Source organism: Rousettus aegyptiacus, unplaced genomic scaffold (genome assembly GCF_014176215.1).
Source record: "Rousettus aegyptiacus isolate mRouAeg1 unplaced genomic scaffold, mRouAeg1.p scaffold_m13_p_8, whole genome shotgun sequence".
Classification (NCBI taxonomy): Eukaryota; Metazoa; Chordata; class Mammalia; order Chiroptera; family Pteropodidae; genus Rousettus; species Rousettus aegyptiacus.
In genome coordinates this window covers 15,508,642-15,528,974 of record NW_023416311.1, presented here as the reverse complement: position 1 = coordinate 15,528,974, position 20,333 = coordinate 15,508,642, and the positions used below count along the sequence as shown (strand labels likewise).

At 45.9% G+C, this 20,333-nt stretch overlaps 1 protein-coding gene across 2 annotated transcripts; it reads right to left on the bottom strand.

Annotated features, from left to right (window-relative positions):
* Positions 1-1,660: 1,660 nt before the first annotated feature.
* On the bottom strand, positions 1,661-20,262 carry HAGH (hydroxyacylglutathione hydrolase). Of its 2 annotated transcripts, XM_016136611.2 has the most exons (10): positions 20,134-20,255; positions 19,694-19,834; positions 17,231-17,406; positions 16,775-16,839; positions 14,575-14,692; positions 13,677-13,785; positions 10,439-10,542; positions 10,007-10,108; positions 3,460-3,539; positions 1,661-2,917 (listed from the first exon to the last, which is right to left on the bottom strand). In XM_016136611.2, exons 3-10 carry the CDS (start codon positions 17,333-17,335, stop codon positions 2,818-2,820), a joined length of 783 nt encoding a protein of 260 aa, XP_015992097.1. In that variant the 5' UTR covers positions 17,336-17,406; positions 19,694-19,834; positions 20,134-20,255; the 3' UTR covers positions 1,661-2,817. The 2 variants fall into 2 exon arrangements, with proteins under 2 accessions (XP_015992097.1, XP_015992095.1); XM_016136609.2 differs by lacking the exon at positions 19,694-19,834 and having other exon boundaries at positions 20,134-20,262.
* Positions 20,263-20,333: the final 71 nt, after the last annotated feature.

Below are 20,333 nucleotides of genomic sequence, written 5' to 3'. Positions count from 1 at the left end.
TCCCAATATCATTTGTTAAAAAGACTATTTTCCCCAATGAAATGTCTTTACATCTTTGTTGAAATCAATTGGCCATAAATATAAGGATTTATTTCTAGACTCTCAATTCTGACCCAAACTACATACCTATTACCCTTGCATCAATGTATCTTATTACTGTGGCTTTATAGTAAGTTTTGAAATTAGGCAGTGTAAGTTCTCCAACTTTGTTCTTTTTGATTTCCCTTCTCAACTTTTTGTAGTTTTCAGTGTATAAATCTTACACTACTTTTGATAAAATAATTACTAAGTATTTTATTAGTTTTGATACTATTTTGAATTATTTTCTTAATTTCATTTTTAGCTTATTAGTATACAGAAATAAAATGGATTTTTATTTATCTTGTATACCAGGACCTTATTAAACAGGTATGCGGGTATGTGGGTATATCTGGATAAGGTACATATAGGATCATATCGTCTGTGAATACGGTCATTTTTGCTTCTTCCAATATGTATACTACCTTTTTTTTTTTTTTTGGTGCCTTATTCCATATCTAGTACACTGTTGAGTAGAAGTGGCAAGAGCAGACATTCTTGCCTTGTTTGTGATTTTAGAGAAACATTCAGTCATTCGCCATGAATTACGATGCTAGCTGTTGCTTTTCATAGGTGCTGTGAGAAAAAGAGTGATGTTCCCAACCAGAGATATTCATGTCTTTATCCTTGGAATAGTGAATATGTCAGGTTACATGGCAAAGGGGAATTAAGATTGCTAATCAGCTGACCTTAAAATAGAGATTAAGTGGATTTTGCAAGTGGACCCAGTGTAATAACAAAAGTCCTTAAAAGTGGAAGTGGGGTCTGAAGAGGTCCTTCTCTTCTGGAGGAATGCTCCCTCCTCTACTTTCTGAGTGTGCGATTGGTGTTACTGATGTAATGCATTAATGAAGCCATTTGGGCCCTCGGCTTTCTTTGCATGAAGACTTAAGAGTTTTTATTAGTTCAATTTTTTTGTTATAGGTCTATTCTGATTTTCCATTTCTTTTTAAGTCAATTTAAGTGATTTGTGTCTTTTTAGGAATTTGTCCATTTCATCTACATTATCTAATTTATTGATATAGGGTTTTTCTACCACAGATGATCCTCAACTTGCAATGGAATTGCATCCTGATAAACCCAAGGAAGTTAAAAATTCACTTATACTCCTAAACTACCAAACAGCATAGCTCAGCCTAGCCTACTTACATTTGCCTACAGTTGAGCAAAATCAACTAACACGGAGCCTTTTTTATAATAAAGTGTTGAATATCTCACGTAATTCATTATGGATACTGTTTCTGTACATCGTAAAGTCAAAAAAATAATTAAGTCAAATCACTTTAAGTCAGGGACCACCTGTAGTTCTTTATAAATCCTGTTAACTTCTGTAAGGCTGTTAGTGATGTTCCCTTCTTTCCTTCATGATTTGGTAATTTGTGTTCTCTCTTATTTTCCTGGTCAGTGTAACTAAGGGATTGTCAATTTTGTTGATCTTTTCAAAGAACTCGGTTTTTCTGTTCTCTTTCAATTCCTCTCTAATCTTTATTATTTCTTCTTCTTTTGGGTTTTATTTGGTCTTCTTTTTTCTAGTTTTTAAGGTAGACACCTAGGTTTTTTGAGGCCTTTTTTTTTTTTTTTAAAATCATACAGGTGTTTAAAGCTATAAATTTCTCTCTAGTACTGCTGTAGCTGCATCCTACGTATTTTGATACGGTATTTTCATTATCACTTTTATTTGACCCACATGCTATTTGGAAATGTTTTATTTTATTTCCAAATACTTGAAGTTTTTCCAGACTTCATTCTGTTGTAGATATCTAACTCCACTGGGGTTAGAGAACATGTTTTGTATAATTTCAGACTCTTTAAATATATGACGACTTATTCTGTGGCCTAAGATACAGTCTATCCTGGAGAATGTTCCATGGATACCTGAAAAGAATGTTGGTAGAATGTTCTATAAATAAGTAGGTTCAGTTGAGTAATAGTGTTCAATCTTCTATATCCTTGCTGATGTTCTGTCTAGTTGTTCTAAAATCTCCAATTATTATTGCTGAATTACCTATTTTTCCTATCAGTTTCTGAGATTCCTTTTCCCCATTGATTGCCCTACCACCCTTGTCCCTTCCATCAGCTCCTTGGCCCACACTGCTCCCTGGGAACATCCCCTGGGAGGGCTAGCCATCGAAGGGATGCGGTGTGCAGAGCATGGACCTCCCCGGGGACCACGTGGCAGAGGCTCCCAGCCGGAGCCCCAGGCCTGGCCCCACCTCTGGCCTCACTGCATCAATGCCCCAACCCAGGTAGGTGCTCAAGGCCTGACCACATTAACATGAAACAACTTGGTAAAGTTAATGACAAAGGACTCATGAGAGGGTGACCTCCCCTAGTGGTAGCTGGGGGAGGGAGGAAGAGGAAGAAATGGGGTGACACCAGGTACCTCCTGGGGTGCCAGGAAAAGGAGGGGGCACACTCCCTCCCAGGGGCCCTCTTCTGGTGAGCACAAGACTGCTAGCCTCAGCAACGGGGAGAAGAGCTGCTCTTGTTGAGGAATCACATGGGGGCTCCACACAAAAGCCAGAGATAATACACAATCTGCAAGCAAGAAACACTTCCAGGAATAAACACTTTCTAAATTCTTCTCTTATAAATATGCATTAAAACATTTGATAATACAAGCAAAGGGCTCTGAGATTAATTTAAAATTAAGCCAAGACTGAATTTCACCTAAAACATCTGAATACCCAAATGTGCTTGAAGGCAGCTGTCACAGGAGCTCCAGGCCCCTCAGCCACATCAGTCCTTGGGCACCTTGAAATGGTCCTTCTCTTTGCGGATGGCCCTCATGGTGGTGACAGGGTCCGTTTCACCCGCGTGCTGCTGCACAGTCTTCTCCCTGCAGAAGCCAAGTGCCAGGATGCAGGTCGTGAGGGTGGGAGCAGGTGGGCACAGGATCGGCCCACCAATTCACCCAGGGCATCGTGGAAGAAAAGAGCCTAGAAGAGTTGGAGCATTCTTAAAAATCAAATGTGACAGCCTTGGCCAACTTGAGTGTTCCTGTGGACAGCACACTGGCAAAGCCCAATCCTGTCGGCGACTCAGAAAACAGGGCCACCAACCTTACACTGGCATCTGCACGGCCTAACATCACCAGGCTCCCCAAGAACTCCCTTGGCCCGCCTATTGATCCTGACTTCAAGGTCAGAAACGACCCCGTGCCCCTGCCAAGGCACTAAGCAAAGTATCCCTCCTCACCTTTTAAGAAAATGTGTCTGATTCTGTGGCTATATTTAATCAAGATTTCAGGGCAGTCTCCTCCACCATTTGGGTTCTTCAGAAGGAGTTTCAGGGAGTGGACACAGTGCTTGAGTGAAGCAGAGGCCAGGACACCTGAGGACAGTGTGGGCCCCGCCCTTGCCCACCTGCTCACACCCTCACCTCACTCTCATGAACGGGTTGTAGGTGAACTCCTCCGCAATGGTGGATGGCACTGTGGGCTCCCCAATACTGTACTTCTCCTGCAAAAGAAACATGTCACTTTAATACGGAAACTTCTAAAGATAACATTTCAAAATACCTTCTAAGGCTCTTAAAACATTATCTGACCTGAGAAGGCAAACAGAGCAGTCAGGTCAGGGTAAGGACAGGACCCTTCCTGCTTAATAGAGATTTGAGTGTTGCAGCTGCCACCAAAAGCTCGTCCTACTTTTCTTGCTGTTTTGGAGGTAGAAAGGGACATAGAACTTTCTTTTCATTATTATGAAGTTTATATTTCAGAGTTAATAAGCAGTGAAAATGCAGAAAACAGAAAAAAAGAAAACATCCACAAACCCACCCCCAAGATGGGATGGGGCTGCGCAGCTCATTGCTGGGAACAGTGAGAAGACAGACGCCGGGGGTCCATCCCCTCAGATGACAGCCCCCTCTAGAGGGTGGTGAGCTCTTGTTGCAGGATGTTCAGGCAGGGGCCCCCTATATGGGCTCCCAAGAGAGAACTACTCAGGATGAACCCTCAGTGGGCAACTTGTTACCTTCAGTCAGGATGGTCTCTCTCCTAATCAGCACTGAGCAGGACAGAGAGAAGATACATACTGGGCCATTTGCCAACTGGTAGCTTTTATAGAAACTCCAGGAACAAGGTCAAAGTTAACAGCTGGGGGTCTCCATCCTCCCCGAAAACCCTGCCCTTCTCTTGCCCAACCTGGAGGGTCACAGGGCCAGAGCTTGGACTATAGCTGTTGACACCCAAACCCAGGCTTCCTGAACATGGATTCTTTCTCCTCTCTCCCCGCCAAGCCACCCCCAACACACTGTGAGCACTGATATCAAGAGGTTTAATCCCTCAACCTCAGGAGGTGTGTCAAGTTGGGATCTGGCAGGAGATCAAGATGAAGATTTACTGCTAATCTCTGTTCTTTCATTTCTGGTGAAAACAAGCTTAAAATGTTTTATAATATTTCCTGTGCTTCCTATAGTATTCTCACTCCTAAGAAATATTCCTTCACCTCCTGTGAGGGAAGAAAATAAGTTAATTCTTCTAAGGATAATTTTAAAACAGATCCTTACATGTATACTTGGGGGAGTATAAATGTCATAATCTTTTGGATTATCTATTGAAATGAGTGTTAATGTGTAGTGATTTTCCTACAGAAGCGGGAAGGATGCGGAAATGTAAACACAAGAAAGTTAGAAACCCTAACTGTCCTCCCTAAGTGAAGCAGAGGTCAATTAGGCAAAATTATATATAAATGACACCTACACGTTAGTATATTTGAAAGTAAGATGGAGGGACAATGATGAGTACAGTAAAATGTTCACAGTAGAGAGTAGGTCAATGTATGAATGTTAACTATGAAATTCTTTTAACATTTCTGTATGTTTGACACAATTCAATATATTGTCAAAGAAGAAACCACAGGGATATTTTTAAAGTGTTTCAATCAAATTGAAGATAATGGAAATAAAATATTTCGAAATTTGTGGGATGCGGCTAAAGCAGTACTTGGAGGTAAGTTTTAGCTTTAAGAGCTCATATTAGAAAAAAGAAAGCTCTAAAATCAATGACCTCAGGTTCCATATTAAGAATCTATAAAAAGAACAAAGTAAATCCAAAGAAGAAAGGAGTAAAAAAAGCAGAAATCAGTGCTATAGAAAAATAAGGAAAATTAAGGCAAAAGTATTTCTTTTTAAAAAGCAACAAAATTGATAAGAATAAAGAAAAAGAACACAAATTGCCCAAATCAGAAATGAAAGGGGCTATCACTACAGTGCCCACAGATATTGGTGGGGAGGGGAGTGTGTTGATCTAAAAGTAACAGCTAAAACTACAAAACTTCCAAAGAAAACATTTTTGAGGAGAAAATTTTTGACCTTGGGAAAAACAAAGATTTCTTAGATAGGAAACAGAAAGTATGAACCTAAAAGAAAATATGCTGGACTTCATCAAAATTAAAAATACTCTTCAAAAGACATTGTTGAAAAAGAATAAAAGGCAAACCACAGAATGGGGAAAACTACTCACCACACATATATCTGACAAAGGACTTATATCCACTTTTTAAAAAAATCTTATTCAATAAGAAGACAATCCAATGTTTTAAACAGGCAAAAAGTTTGAACAAACACTTCATAAAATGGCCAATAAGCATATAAAAGATGCTTGGGTAAATGTAAATTAAAACCACAGTGAAACACCACTACATATCAATTTAAATGATTAATAAGACTGACGATACCAAGTGTTGGTGAGGATGTAGAACAACTGGAACTCTCTTATTTTGCTGGTAGGAATGTAATACACTTAGGAAAATAGTTCGGCAGTTTCTTTACGAATCAAACATACACCTAATACAACCCAGCCATTCTACTCCTAGGTATTTACTAAAGAGAAATTAAAACATATGTCACACAAAGACTTGTACACAAATGTTCATAGCAGCTTTATTCACAACAGCCAATAACTGGAAACATAAGGAACAAAGACGTCTATTGACAAGTGAATGGATAAACGAAATGTGATATATCCAAACAATGGAGTACTATTTATAAATAAAAAGAATGAACTACTGATACATGCAGTAATATGAATGAATCTCAAAATCATTCTGCCGAGTGCAAAAAAGATACAAGAGTACATACTGGATAGTTATATTTATATAAAAATCTTGAAAATGCAAGCTAAGTTGTAGTGGCACACAGTAGATCAGCAGTCCTCTGGAGCAAGGGCAGAGAAAGAGGCATGAGGAAGATTTGTGGGTGACGGAAATGTTCTGTGTCTTAATTGTAGTGGTAGTCATTTCACTGGTATGTACATCTGTCAAAATACACTCAATTGTTCACTTTAAGTTGATGCAGTTTATTACATATTAACTAAACTTCTACAGAGTTGATATTAAAAAGAGAACAGTATGAAAACTGTCGATAAATTTGAAAACCTTGATGAAATGCACAAACTCATTGAAAAACACAAGTGGCTGACAAAACTGACTCAAGAAGGTGCAAAAATCTAAAAGCCCTACAAAAATAGAAGAGATGAATTCATAACCAAAAAAATCTTTCCACAAAAAGAATTCAATGTCCACATGGCTTCACTGGTGAATTCTAACAAACATTAAAAGAAGAAATATTAGCAGTCATAGAAAACTCAGAAATTGGAAGGAGGAAACACTTTCCATCTCATTTTATGAAGCCAGCATTTCCCTGATATTAAGACCAGACAAAAATATTATAAGAAAATAAAACTAGAGACTGACGTCCCTTCTGAGGACAGACACAAAAACAGACTCTAACAACATGTGGAAAGAATAATACACCATGACTAAGGTTCACCCAGAAAGCAAAGTTGGTTTTACATTTGAAACAAATTGATGCACTCCATCATATTAACGGAGTAAAAGAGAGAAAAAAAAAATGATTATATAACAGATGAAGAAAAAACATTTGACAAAATTCAACACCAACTTATGATAAAAACTCTCAGAAAACCAGGACTGTAAGTGAACTTCATCATCCTGATAAAGAAGATTTATGAAAAACCCATAGCTAATATCGTACTTCATGATAAAAGACTGAATACTTTCCTTTTAAGACTGGGAACAAGCCAAAGATGTTCACTCTCACTACTTCTATTTAACGTTGCACTGAAGATCTTAGTCAATGCAATAAGGCAAAAAACACAAACAAACAAATGAATAAATAAATAAATAAAAGGCATATAGATTGGAAAGGAAGAGATAAAACTGTCTGTGGTAGGTGATGACATGCTTGTGTCCTAAGGAACCTATGGAAAAGATGCTAGAATGGGTTAGCAAGGTCAGAAGGATACAAGGTCAAAATACAAAAATCAATTGTGTTTCTAAATACTATCAACGAATGACCATTTACAATAAAATCCCAAACCCTGAAGTACTTAAGGGTTCGTTTAATAATACATGCAAGATCTTTAACACTGAAAATTACAAAATATTCCTGAGAAAAACTAAAGACCTCAATAAGTGGAAAGTTATATCATGTTCATGGAAAAACTCAGTATTGGTAAGATCGCAAGTCTCTCCAAATCTTTTGTTACAACGGTCCTAATCAAAAGCCAAATTGACTTTATTTTGTAGAAATTAACAAGGCGACCCCCAAATTTATATGAAAATTCAAAAGGTTTAGAAGAGCCAAAAGTAATTTTTAAAAAGAATAAAGGTAGAGGATTTATACTATCATTCTCAGACTTACCATAAGCCATAGTAATCAAGGCAGTGTTACTGATGCAAAGATAAGCTATACAGATCAATGGAACAGAACAGAATCCAGAGTAGGTTTATGCCTACAGGATCCAATTTATTGTGCAAAGATACCACGGTAATCCACTGAGGAAAGTGCACTCTTTTCAGCAAATGGTGCTGAGCAACTAGATGTCCATATGCAAAAAAATGAACTTCTAACTTTACCTTACACCACTCACAAACATTAACTTGAAATGGATCATTGACCTAAATATAAATTTATATAAACATAAAAGCTAAGACTATAAAACTTCTAGGATAAAACATAGGAGAAAGTCTTTGTGATATTGGGGTATGAAAAGATTTCTTAGCTAGGGCACAAGAAACATAAAAGATAAAATTAATAAACTGAACTTCACCAAAAATGTAAACTTTTATTCTTTGAAAGATACTGTTAAGAAAACAGAAGTGCAAGCCACAGAATGGGAGAAAATATCTGAAATCTGTATCTCACAAAGACTTGTTTCCAGAATACATAAAGAAATCTTACAACTCAGCAAGACAACCCAATTTTTAAAATGGACAAAAGACTTGAACATACACTTAACAAAAGACATATAAAAGACCAATAAGCACATGAAAAGATGCTCAATTTCGTTAGCCATCAGAGAAACATGCCTTTTAAAACAACAATGAAATACTACTATGCACCTATTAGAATGGCTGAAATTTAAAGGATCAACAATACCAAAGTGTTGGTGAGCATGTGGAGCAACTAGAGAGCTCTTATGCCTTGCTAGGTGGAATGCAAAATGGTACAACCATCTGGGAAACAGTTTGGTAGTTTCTTAAAAGTTAAACATACACTTACCATACAACCCAGAAATTCCATTCTTAGGTATGTTACCACAAGCAGTGAAAGCATATGTCCACACAAAGACTTGCACACAAACGTTCATAGCAACTTTATTTATAATGAAAAACTGGAAACAATCTAAGTATCCATCCATAGTTGAATGGATAAACAAATTATAATATATCCATACGAAAATACTACTCAGAAATAAAACATGATGAATTTCAAAACCTTTTTGCTAAGCAGGAGCCACATACATCAGAGTAATGTTATATGAAAATCTAGAAAACAGTAATCTATAGTCACAGCAGACCAGTAGTTGGGGGCACTTCATGGGAAAGGGCAATGGAACCTTTTGGGGTAGTAGAAATGTTTTATATCATGATTGTGTTGGGGGTTACACAGGTACATACATTGTCAAAATTCATCGAACTGTACACTGTGCACTCAGGTACCTTTTATTGTATATAAGTTATCCTCAATAAAGTTTAGTTTTTTAAAAAGTAGATACCCCTGATAAGTATGAGTTCGATATGTATGAATTGCTATTGAAAGAGCACTAAGACCAGGTAGTAAGTGAAAAGGAAGCCACGAATCAGTATGTATAGTATATACACAGGATGAGCTTTTTTCTTTATATTAAATATTCATGTATGCTTGGTGTAAAAAGTGGGATAATATTTATCAACAAATGAAGGTAGTGTTTGAATTTTTACAGGTATTATTTTATAAGTGCCCCTCCCAAAAAAAATTGATAGAGATGCTCAATAAAAACAGGTGATTTATTAAGAAAAAAACAAACTATGAGGTAACTTTACTCACTGAACTCAGCAGAAGGGAGCCTAGCACCTGAGGCCTCCTAGGTGTGTGCGTTTCTTCCTGACACCATTTCTCAGTGACTGAAGGGGAAAGACAGACCCTAGAGTCCAGGAGAACATCTTTACCTAACCAATACACCTGCAGCTGTGTTTCTAAACCCTCATAGAAGACACCTCTGGGACAAGCAAACCCCTGGGTCTAGCTGAGGAGCAAGTTTGGGGCCATCGTTGAAATAAGTACCATTCAGACAAGCAACCTCCAGGGCTCTTGTGTGGCAGCTGCACAGTCCCACCTGCTGCCCAGATGTGGGAAGTGGGCAGGGATCTGCCACTTTGGCCTGCAAGGCACTCATTGGAAACACAGCCTCCCAGGCCCAGCCTGGACACACTGAGTCAGAAAGGATCTGATGAGCCGCCCAGATTCCTACTCAAATTTGGGTGGGTCTAAATCCTGGCTCGTTCACAGCCCTGAGGAGTGCCTCCTGCACACTCAGGAGACAGTGCGGTGAGTGCCAGTGACCCGGGCACCTCTATACTCCCAGGAAGTCACTTCACGGAGGCTGACCCACAGCATGCCCCCTGAAGCACATCCCACTCACCTTGGCCCAGGCCAGTTTCTCCTGAATGGCAGTGTTGCTGGGCTCCACATGGCGAGCAAACTTGAGGTTGTTGATGGTATATTCATGGCCACAGTACACTCTCTGAGGAAAAAGGCAAACCCGTGAGCACTGAAGAGACTCATTAATCCCACCTCAAACCCTTCAGAGATGGGCCTGAAGGGCCCTAGGCTGGGCCAGTGACACCCAGGGAGACATCCCTTAGGATGAGATGTTTCTCGTATGTAAGTGAAACGATAAAAAGTACATTAAGAGAAAACCCAATTTTGGAGAAAATGCCCCCGCCCTCCCACTCCTCCCCACACACAGGGGTGGCCACGGTGGGGGGCCAGGACAGGAAGTGAGGGAACGGAGTGGGAGAGCAGGCCGTGTCCTCACACCCCCAGCTGGGGAGCTCCATGGGGTGCTGCCTACTGTGTCAGGAGGGAGCCGGCCCAGGACCTCAATCAGGGCTTTGTACATCTCGTCCGCTGTCCCTTCATAGAACTTCCCACAGCCAGCCACAAACAAGGTGTCACCTGAAAGACAAGAGGACAGCCACAGAGCAGTGGGGCCACCAGCAAGACACGCCCCCCTCGAGGGGCCAATGGTCCGCTCCTAGGTGATACTGACCACCTGTCTATGGGCTGCACCGACGGCCAGGGCTATGCTCTGTCCCCCATGGTGACTGGGGTGCAGCCTGAGACCTGACCTCCACCCAGACACCCAAGAGGCCCTCCATCCAAACAGAGCCCAAAGACCCGCAGCTCTTGGCTCCCACATGCTCCAAATTGTTTTACTCAAGTCTCACTCAGTTCACCACCAGCCCCCAAAGAGCTGCTCAAACCCAAACTTTAGGGTCACACTGACTCCTCCCTCCACTGCCCAGTCCCGTCAACTGCAGCTCTGAGACTCCCAGACCCAGCACTTCTCATCTATCCGGCAGCCACTTCCTGCATCTCCCCTTATCCTCAGCACCCCCCATATGTGACACCCCCCATAATCTTGCCAGCTCCCTCTGGGTCCTCTGGGAGCCCCTCACGTGGGCCCACAGCCCATGAGGGCCCTCGGGACATGGCCTACTGCCTGCGGACTCACCCCTCCTGCATCCACCCTTAGACAGCACCCCCTCTACCTGACGCCACCCGGTCTCTGCGCTGCTGCTTCCCTCCCAGGGTCTCATCCCTGAGAAAGGGGCCCGAGCCACGCGGAGCTCATGGGCATGTATTCTCCCCCGCTGCAGTTGGGAGGGCTGGGACCCCATGACATGGAGTGACATTTTTCCTCCATCGGCATGGGCCAGGCCTCTTCCCAGGCAGCCCCTGGCCCACTTGGCAGAAGCCAAGGCTGCCCCTTAGATCAAGACTATGGGGTGGCCTGTGAGCAGAGCCTCAACACACAGGTTAACTGCCCTGAACCTCAAGTCTGGGGACTGGCAAGGGGCCAGGGAGACCCGGGAGAGGCCAGGCCGTCCAGGCACAGGGATCCCTTGCAGGGACGAGCAACACCTGTTATTCCCACATCCAGGAACTTCGTGGGCCCCCCGCTCCTGGTGCCGGGGGAGGGAGGGATCCAAGTCCTCATGGGCAGCAGGACACTAAGAGACCTGGGAGCCCCCCGCTTCCCCCCCACGCACGGCAGCCAGGACCACCAGCTCCTGCACTTTAGCCTTTGCTGTCTCCTTCTCACCCTCCATAATCAGCTGCCAAGAGTGCCTGGGGGCATCCCACCTCCACAGCAGGCCGCCCCTCCACCTCCAGGCCCTGTGAAGCCAGCCATGGTTCTAGCATCCACTGTGGCCTCCTCGCCTGGCCACCTGAGTACCTTCTGTGGTTTTGGTACACACTTTCATAAGCTAGCATCCCAAATCTGAGCTCTCAGACCCTGATCTTTCAAATACAGATGCCCCACCAGCTGACACCTGCTCCCACACCCAGGCCTGTCCACCAGACTACCTTCCCCTCCTGGTCCATTAGTGCCTCGTCCTACCTTCCACATCCCAGGGCCAAAGCCACACCCCACATCCATTACATCCTTGGGGTATGGGAGAGGGCCCTGGTCACTCAGACCCCAACTTGAAGCCCAAAGCCACCAACCACCTCCCCTCTGGACACTGCAGTTTCCTCAGCTACGCACACAGGCCAGCTGGGGCCCTGCTGGACCATCCTGTCTCCTGTACCATTAGTCCTCACTGTGGATGCCTCAGACACCTTAGCTTCCCCACTAACGACACTGTATGATTTTCACATATTTATTATAAAAGTCACCAATAAGACAATGCACTCCTCTCCCAGCCACTGTCACACGGACAATGGTAACTCATGCAGGACATGGTTCAGGTCTGTGTTTGCAACAGTCAGCCCTCCACGACTTCCAAAGTGGGACTCAGCTTTTAATGGCACAGTCCCCAGGGAGTGTGCCTCGTTCATGGGGTCATCCCCCTGGGCCTGCCCACTCCCCTAGGTCCTAAAAACTCTGACAGGCAGGCACTGCCCTCCCACCTGACAGAGGGGCAGACCGAAGTCTGGGGCTTTATAGGGCACAGTAAAAACAGGAGTGCAAGGTGCTGAGGGTTTACCGGGCCAGGCGCTGGCGTCCCACACCTCTCACCCCAAGCCGACACCACTTGGTAAGGGAGTATGGTCTCACCACTCGTGCAGGTGAAACCACTTCAGGGCAGTGTACACATGGCGCATGGACCAGTTTACCTGCTCACACCATAGTCGGACACGGCCTTAAATTTCTGGAACACTCAGGGCTTAAAAACTGTTTACATTCACTAAAAACGTTACGGCAGCAGCGAGGCCTCTGCAGAGCCAACGGGCCTGCTCTGCATGGGGGCTGTGGCGCTCTCAACCACTCCCACTCGTCCACGGCCACTGGCGCATGCCACCCCGAACTCCCGGTCGTCACATGGCTGTTCCGCTTCACAAGTTCCCCAATCAGCATCAACATCCTTTCATTTTCTTTCAAAAGGGGAAAAACACTTCCAATTCCTGGAAAGGTTTGCTTGCCCTGACTGAGTGCGGCTCTCACAGCCTGGTGCTGGGCAGTGCTTCGCAACCTTCATTCAAGGTCATGGTCACCACAGACTGCAGCCATCACCTGAACTTACCTACCACCCTCCGAGCTCATTAGGGCTGCCATGAAGTCCACTATCAGGGTTGTTTTGTGTAGGGCACCTGCCTGTGGGCTGTCTACTGACTGCCAAATCCGGCTCGCCTCACATCCTGTGAAGGGTTTGGGCAGCGTGAGCGCATGGCGTCAGTTAGGTCTGCAAGAGGTGGGTCTGGGACTCACTGCCCTTCCTGTTTGTCAGCTGCTGGAGGTGATGGGGGCTGGGGCTGCATCCCCACCAGGCGGAGTCTCTCAAGGAAAGGCTTGTCCCCAGGGCACCTGACAGTGGTGAGTGGGATCAGAGCAAAGTACACGGTCAGCCCTGCCAGGAGGTGCCACTCCCTACAGTGTCCTCCCAGCCCGCCTGTGCCCCAGTGTGTTCGAAGCTGAGCCCCAAGCTCTGCCCCGAGGGCCAAGGTCCTCCTCACATAGCCCTGTGCAGTCTCAGACAGGAAATACTCTGCTGCTACACCTGGAAGTTTTCAAAGACACCCCTACACCAAGAGGGACTTTGCAAAGAATGCCCAATCCCCAGCACATACACCTGAACCCTCACCTGTGAACACAGCAGGGGGCTCAGAACTGCCGGGCTTGCTCACAAAATAGCAGATGTGTCCAGAAGTGTGGCATGGTGTCGACAGGCACTTAACATTGAGAGACCCCACCTGAAACAAAGCACATGATGGCATGTGCTCCTAAGGCTCACAAAGCACATGGCCCGCTGGTCCTACAGGTCTCATCCAAGACCCCACACCCACCCCACAGCAGGATCCAGATCTTGCTGGTGACCATGGGACTCAGTCCTTAAGTGTGCCCCAGCGATAGGGACCATCCTGGAACCTGGCATTTGCTGTCATACAAAACTAAAGGGGCTTATTTTGTTTTCTCTCTCAAAATTGGACTAAATCTGAACCAAGTGTCTTGCTAAAAAAGATGGTTTTCCTTCTTAGGTGCTTGGCCTTTAATTCTGTTTTCCTCTGTCCCCCCACCTCTTTACTGCAAAAATGTTCAAATCTACAAAAAAATTAAAATACAGTGAACGAACATCAGTATGAACTTTACCCAAGTTACCAAATGCTGACAGTTCCCACATCTGTGACATGTGCCCTTTCCACACACATGTGTTTCAAGTCCCACACATTCTGACAAATTGCCCCTAAATATTCCAGCCACAACTCCTAAGAAAAGGACATTCTCCCTTTAGTCACCATTTTCACATTGATTTGCTTGTGATGCTCTCAACAGAGGGGACTGTGCAGGCCCAGATAGCCCCACAAGGCCCTCCACCTATCTGCACGTCGGGCCATCACCAGAGCCCAAGCCCTCACGTGCCCCTCTGGGTCCCTGGGGTAACAAAGTGGACAGCCAGAAGGGGGAGGCAGTATTCCCACTGTGCCATCTTCCCACACTATGCTCTAGGGCCTGGTGTCCCTTTCTGTTGGTTCACTCCTCACCTGCAGTGTGGACAGGTGTGTGACCTTGTGAGTCAGGGCCCCAATCCGGTCATCGCCCCCATACACCTTCAACCCCGGCTCCAGCTTAACCAGCTTCTCATTCCCGCCAGCATGGTCCCTGGAAGTCAAAAAGGAGACCTGGGGCTACTTGCTGACATAAAGGGGGTTTGCCTGCTTATAAATCCTGACCAAATGGAATTTTTATTTGCCCAGTTACGTTTTTCAGAAGTAGAAACATATCTTCTAACACAGGAAACTGGCTCCTTTTCTGTCACTTAACTTCACTGAAAAGAACATTCTCAGGCACCCCATTCCCATGCCAGGCATTTCCATGCCCCACCCTGTTGCTAGAGCTGATGAAACAAATTACAAACACCTGGATAATCTCTATGTCAAAGTTCCCATGCTTTGGGCACATCAGGGTCACCTGAGTCAGATCTGACTCCCACTACCACAGCCTGACACAGTTGACCCACAGGTAGCCTGCAGGGTAGGCGATCTAAAAGCCCCCAGGTGATTCTGACCCACCCTGAGAAGATTGTGAAGCTGTCTTCTAAATGGCAATGCCCAGCCATCTAAGGGTGATTTGTCTGCCCAGGAGCCAGCCAGAAATGACCTCCTAGATGATTCTAATGTGCTGTTAGAGCTGAAGATCCTTCTGGACCTTCATCCAGGGGCTCTCAGTGCTCCCTGAGGGACGGCCTGAGCAGCCCTTCAGGAGAAAAGCTCCATTCTTGGGCTTTGTGGGGCTGGTTATACCAGGGCGAGCCCAGCTGGGCCCTGAAGGCAGGGCTGGGAGTGTGTCCACACCTGAAGATCAGCGGTTTCAGAACAAGGTGAGGACTTTTCAGTCCCTGAGGAATGCCTGCTCCTCACTACACATTCACCCATGGACTCCTCTGATGGGCCCAGAAACTGCAGGGACTGAGATAACAGGCTCCTCCGCCCTCTCCCCTCAGATGGCCATTACACACAGGCCAGGGCCAGCCCCACAGCAAGCTCACTGCCACCACTGATAAGTGGGAGGGAGGCACAGGCTGTGCCCTCGAACTCAGTTTGGGGCCTGGTTTAGCGTTTATGTTCTATCATAAACATAAGATGCTGAGAAAACCCTCCAGAAAAACAAAGTCTGATGTGGGAGTTACTTGGTGTGAAAAAGAGAAGCCAACTGTGCATGGCTGGGGCAGGGGAGGCTTTGTGCAGCAACACGAAGGCCCAGGAGTCTGGCGAGGCACAGCAGGAGCGGGAGCAGATTTCCCAAAAGTAAGAGCAGCAGCGCTAAGTAGCCCAGAGCCAAGGGCAAGGCTTCAGATTCATCCCTAGAGGAATTAGCACCTGATGCCCCAGAGGTTAAACAACCGCAAAGACTCAGCAACTTAGTTACATCAATCCAGACATTTTCACCATTTAACAAACTTTGGCCAAACCACATCCAAGCAATATTCTGGGTCAAAGGCCACATTTGATTACCAGGAGAAAGCTGCAGAGCTCCTGCAAGCTGAATCATAGCGATGGCACAGAGACATGTTCATTCGCAGGCACTAGCTACCCTTGAGCAGTTATTTGCTAAAGTCAGAGCCAAGTGAACATTTTCTCTTCAGCTTTGAAGAGCCTCATAAGTTTCAAAAATCCAAAAAAAAAGAAGAAGAAAAAAAAAGGTCTTGGATAGACAACTCTAGTCCTAAACTCAAACATGGGTGCTTTGTCATCCTTTAGCCTTCAAATAAATATCAAAAACACATACAACCTCTTCAAATATGGCTAATGATTCTTAAAAACACTAATGTGTAATCTCGTTCCTTCCTTGTCACCAAGGCCAATATCTCATCACACAAGTCCAAGCACTATCAGAGACCTGCAGTAGAAGGATCCACAGTGCAAGCATCTCCCCAGAGAGTCACCTAGTTACCAGACCCTCTCACAGGGTGGAGGGGCCAGCACCTGAAAGACAATAGGGAATCGGGTGGCAATATAAAGGCCAAATCCCGAAGTCTTCTCAGAATCCCACTGGAGGTCAGTCTTCAGGTGCACAGTGGACACAGCTGTGGGGGCAGAAGTGACTCAGGCTGCCAGCTGTGGGAGGGCCCAGAGAGCCCAGAGGGCCCGACCCCACCCTTGGGGTGTGCCTAGAATGGAGCAGTCAGGCCCAATCAACTCTGCTGGCCTGGATGGAGCTTGGCCTCCAGGGAGGCGCACTTACCAATGGTGGTGGGTCGTGAGCAGTGTGGTCAGCTTCACACCATGCTTCTTCACCATTTCGATAACCTGCAACCAAGCATGATGCAGAACAAAGGCCATCATCACATTCCCAGAGCTGGCTCAACAGTCTGCAGGGTGGGTGGGGTTGCCCAACAGAACCCGTGCCTGTCCTGACTCTGATGACTCAGGGTAACTTCAGTAGAGCAGGGTGATTGTAGCCTTTTTCTCTCTTGATGCACTTGGTAGCTCAATCCTCAACACCGCCCCAGCCCCAACCCCTCCAAGTCCCTCTGGCCAAAGGCACAAAGCCTCAAGGAAGAGAAGACAGTGCCAAGGATAGACCCTGCTCCTCTGCCTAGAAACAGAAGTCCTTTTCTCTCTACACAAAAGTCCAGTTAGCTTTAGTGATCAAACCCATGAGGGGATGCAGAATTGGTTCTGGGACCATGCCTCCCACCTTCTGGGGCTGCACTGGGTCCACGATGGCGGCCTCCTTGGTGTCATCATCAATGATCAGGTACATGTAGTTGTCAGTCAGAGCAGGCAGTAACTCAACCTTCATGGTGCCCTGTTCCACTGTCAAGCTCTTCCTCAAATCTGTGTGGTGGAGGAGGATCCCCAGCAGGGCTGGACCTGAAGACAAGTGTAGCTTTGGTCAGTGTCTACATGAGGCCACATCAGGCATACACTTCAAAAGGAGTCCTTGATGACCCAGCAGTAGGGGCATCCCGGGGATGTGACATCCCAGGACAAGATGAGGTGAGCATTCAAGTGAGGCTTGCTATGCAAGGTTTTCTAAGTTTCTCTGATAGAGAAAGAATATCCTCACTTAACCACATCAGTAAGGAAAATCTAGAAAACGATTCATGTTCATAGTCATGGAAATCGGCTCTTTCGGGTTTATGATCCTTTCTTTTTCAAGAGTTCTAAAAAGACAGAAGTACAGTTTGTGGCTGTGAACATTGGCATATGACTATTGTCAGTTCTGGGTTGTTCACGCCAACCCAAAAGACTGTGAAGGGAGGAACCCAGAGTGAAAGTACCAAGCTGGGCCATTTCTTATCCACCGCACACTGCTGCCTCTCCAGCTAACAGCCTGAGTCGCCTGCAGTTACAGCCTTTCTTGGGCCTCCAGCCATAAAAGAAAACAATATTCACTTTCAAATGGCAGCAACTAGAAACTTGGATAATGCACAAAAACTACCAGGGCCTGAGAAATGGACAGTTGGCCACAATTATTCTAGACTCAGATATGCAGGATACAGAATGACCATCCAACTGAGCCAAAGGACTCTGCCAGGGTGGCCAGGAGTGACCAAAAGGCAAAAACATCCTTTACCCAGCAGACAGGTATATTTCCAACAATGAAACTCCTATTATTCAATCTAAAAATGCACAGAGGCTCCAATTATATTTTAAGTCTTAGTGTGAAAGGATCTAAAACCACATAACAAAAGGTAATAGAAGACAGCCATGAAGTTCTGGGGCAGGTGCTGGGATAGGGGCCTCTCCCGAAAGGGATCCAGGAATCTGGCAGCACCTACTGACTGACAAACCGCATCTCCAGAGACTGCCGTGCAGAATTCAACCTTATCTGCCATGGCCAGGGAAACTGCCTGAACTCTAGCTTTAATGGTCACACAAAGATATCCAACCCCCTCTTTTGACAACCAGGCCCTTCTCCTCATGCACAGCAAAATACACACTTTGGTATGATCAAGTTTGTGATGTTCCACCTCCCCTGAGCCCCAGTGCTATCTGAGCCTGAGAAGGACTACAGTACACAGAGCATAGTGTATATATTGGGGGTGGGGTGGAGGTGGAAGGAAAGCAGAAGGATTGAAACAACAACACAAGTCTTGGAGCATCCTCCTCAAAAGGGGACCCCATTTATATATTTTCCATAGAACATCACTAGCACTACCCAGGTGAAGGAAATATTTACAGCTGGTGCCATCAGAGCCTTGGGAACCTGAGGAAGATGCCGTTATCACCAAGGAAAGAATTCATCTGGTGTGTTCACCACCAGAAACCTTTATCCTTTTCCAAAAATTATATCGTCTAGCTCACCACTGCCTGAGAAATGGCTCTCAGTTCACTGGTTTGTAACTGTGACCTTTCTTGTAATCACACTGTACAGGTCTGTGCTGACCTGTAGCTTAGGGTCTGGATGAAGTCCCGAGATATGTTTTGTTTGACTTCTTTTGAATGGGGTCCTCAGCAATGGCGACACATCAACCACTTTGACACCTTGACTGCTTTCAGTGGGATTTGAAAATAGCCAAGGATGGCTTCACTGATTGTCCCATATGCCTACAAAGTGCCCTGTGCTTATTTAGTTAACTATTAACTAGCTCCCAGAGACTCAGGTTAATCTATTGCCCCTACTGGTCCATCAGCCAGATATCAAGAAATAAAGAAAAGGAGAATTTTAAAGAAGGTCAAAATAGGCCAACAAAGCCAAGATTCACAGTGAGAATCGAATTTGACAGCAGGAAGAGCAGGCTGTTGGAGGCCAGTGTGTGCCCAACACCTCTCATCTCAGAGGCACGTTTGGAAACAGAGCCAGGGAGGGCCAGGGTCCCACAGCTCACAGAATCCAGCATTAGAGGAACTCAAGTATTGCTCCAGGGTTCTGCCCTTTGCCATTACTTAAGAATTGCGTGCCTCGGGTTTTTCTTGTCTGCCAGAGCTCACATGAAAAGATGTGATTTACTTTGTGGAGAATATATACAGCATTCCATGGAGCTCTAGACACGGTCACATCACCCCAGGGCATTAGAAATACGGGGTTTGTGTGGGGTGGAAGGATGAAAGTATGTGGGAACCCCTGCACCGCCGGGGTCAAGAAGGGTTCGAAGGCTGCCAGACTGACGGCAGGGAGGCAGATCCAAGCGCCCAGGAATACAGGTGTCCTTACCTAGCACAAATCCGTCAGCAACTCGAGCTGACCAGTTACCCCACTCTCTGTCTTCAACCCTCTCAAATTCTGACCCAACTGCTGTGCAGCCTTTCTCGACCCCAATCGGCCTGCCCGCTGCTGTCAGCGAGGGTTAAAATCCTGTGTCGATAAAAAAAAAAAAAAAACAACAGCAGCGTCAGCCGTGGCGGCCAGGCGACTCGCTGCCAATCCATCTGCGCGGGACCGCGGCTACGCCTGCGCCCAACGCCCTGCTGCCGCCCGCCGGCGACTCTGGAACGCCTTGGGGAGTGCGCGGCTGGCCTAACCGCCGTTACCCGACTGCGACGCCGGCCAGGACTCTCGAACCCGGCGGCTCCCTAGCTCACAGCTGGTCCCCGACCCCCGGCCCCTGCCGCTGTCAGCCCTGCCCAGGCCCTAGCCGGCCCCGGCCGACCTACCCAGGCCGCGACGGGTGCAGGCGGTTCCCAGGGCAGCGAGACTCTGGCGGCGGAACAGCAGGTAGCCCAGCACCATGACAGGAGACCAGCGGGCCGCGGCACGAGGGGTAGCGTCAGCTTGCTACAGCCAATCAGTACGCGCTTCGCGTCCCAGCCCACCGCCGCCCCGCTTCCCGACCAATCAAAGCTAGGTTTACATC

Bases quoted from the DNA above. Each gene is read 5' to 3' on its own strand.
- HAGH (XM_016136609.2), bottom strand. From the start codon at position 20,209: ATGGTGCTGGGCTACCTGCTGTTCCGCCGCCAGAGTCTCGCTGCCCTG. The intron at 10,543-13,676 runs GTGAGGGTTCAG...CTTGTCTTTCAG, and splicing joins GCCCCCTGCTGTGTTCACAG to GTGACACCTTGTTTGTGGCT. The intron at 3,540-10,006 runs GTGAGTGGGATG...TTTCTTTTGCAG, and splicing joins AGAAACTGGCCTGGGCCAAG to GAGAAGTACAGTATTGGGGA.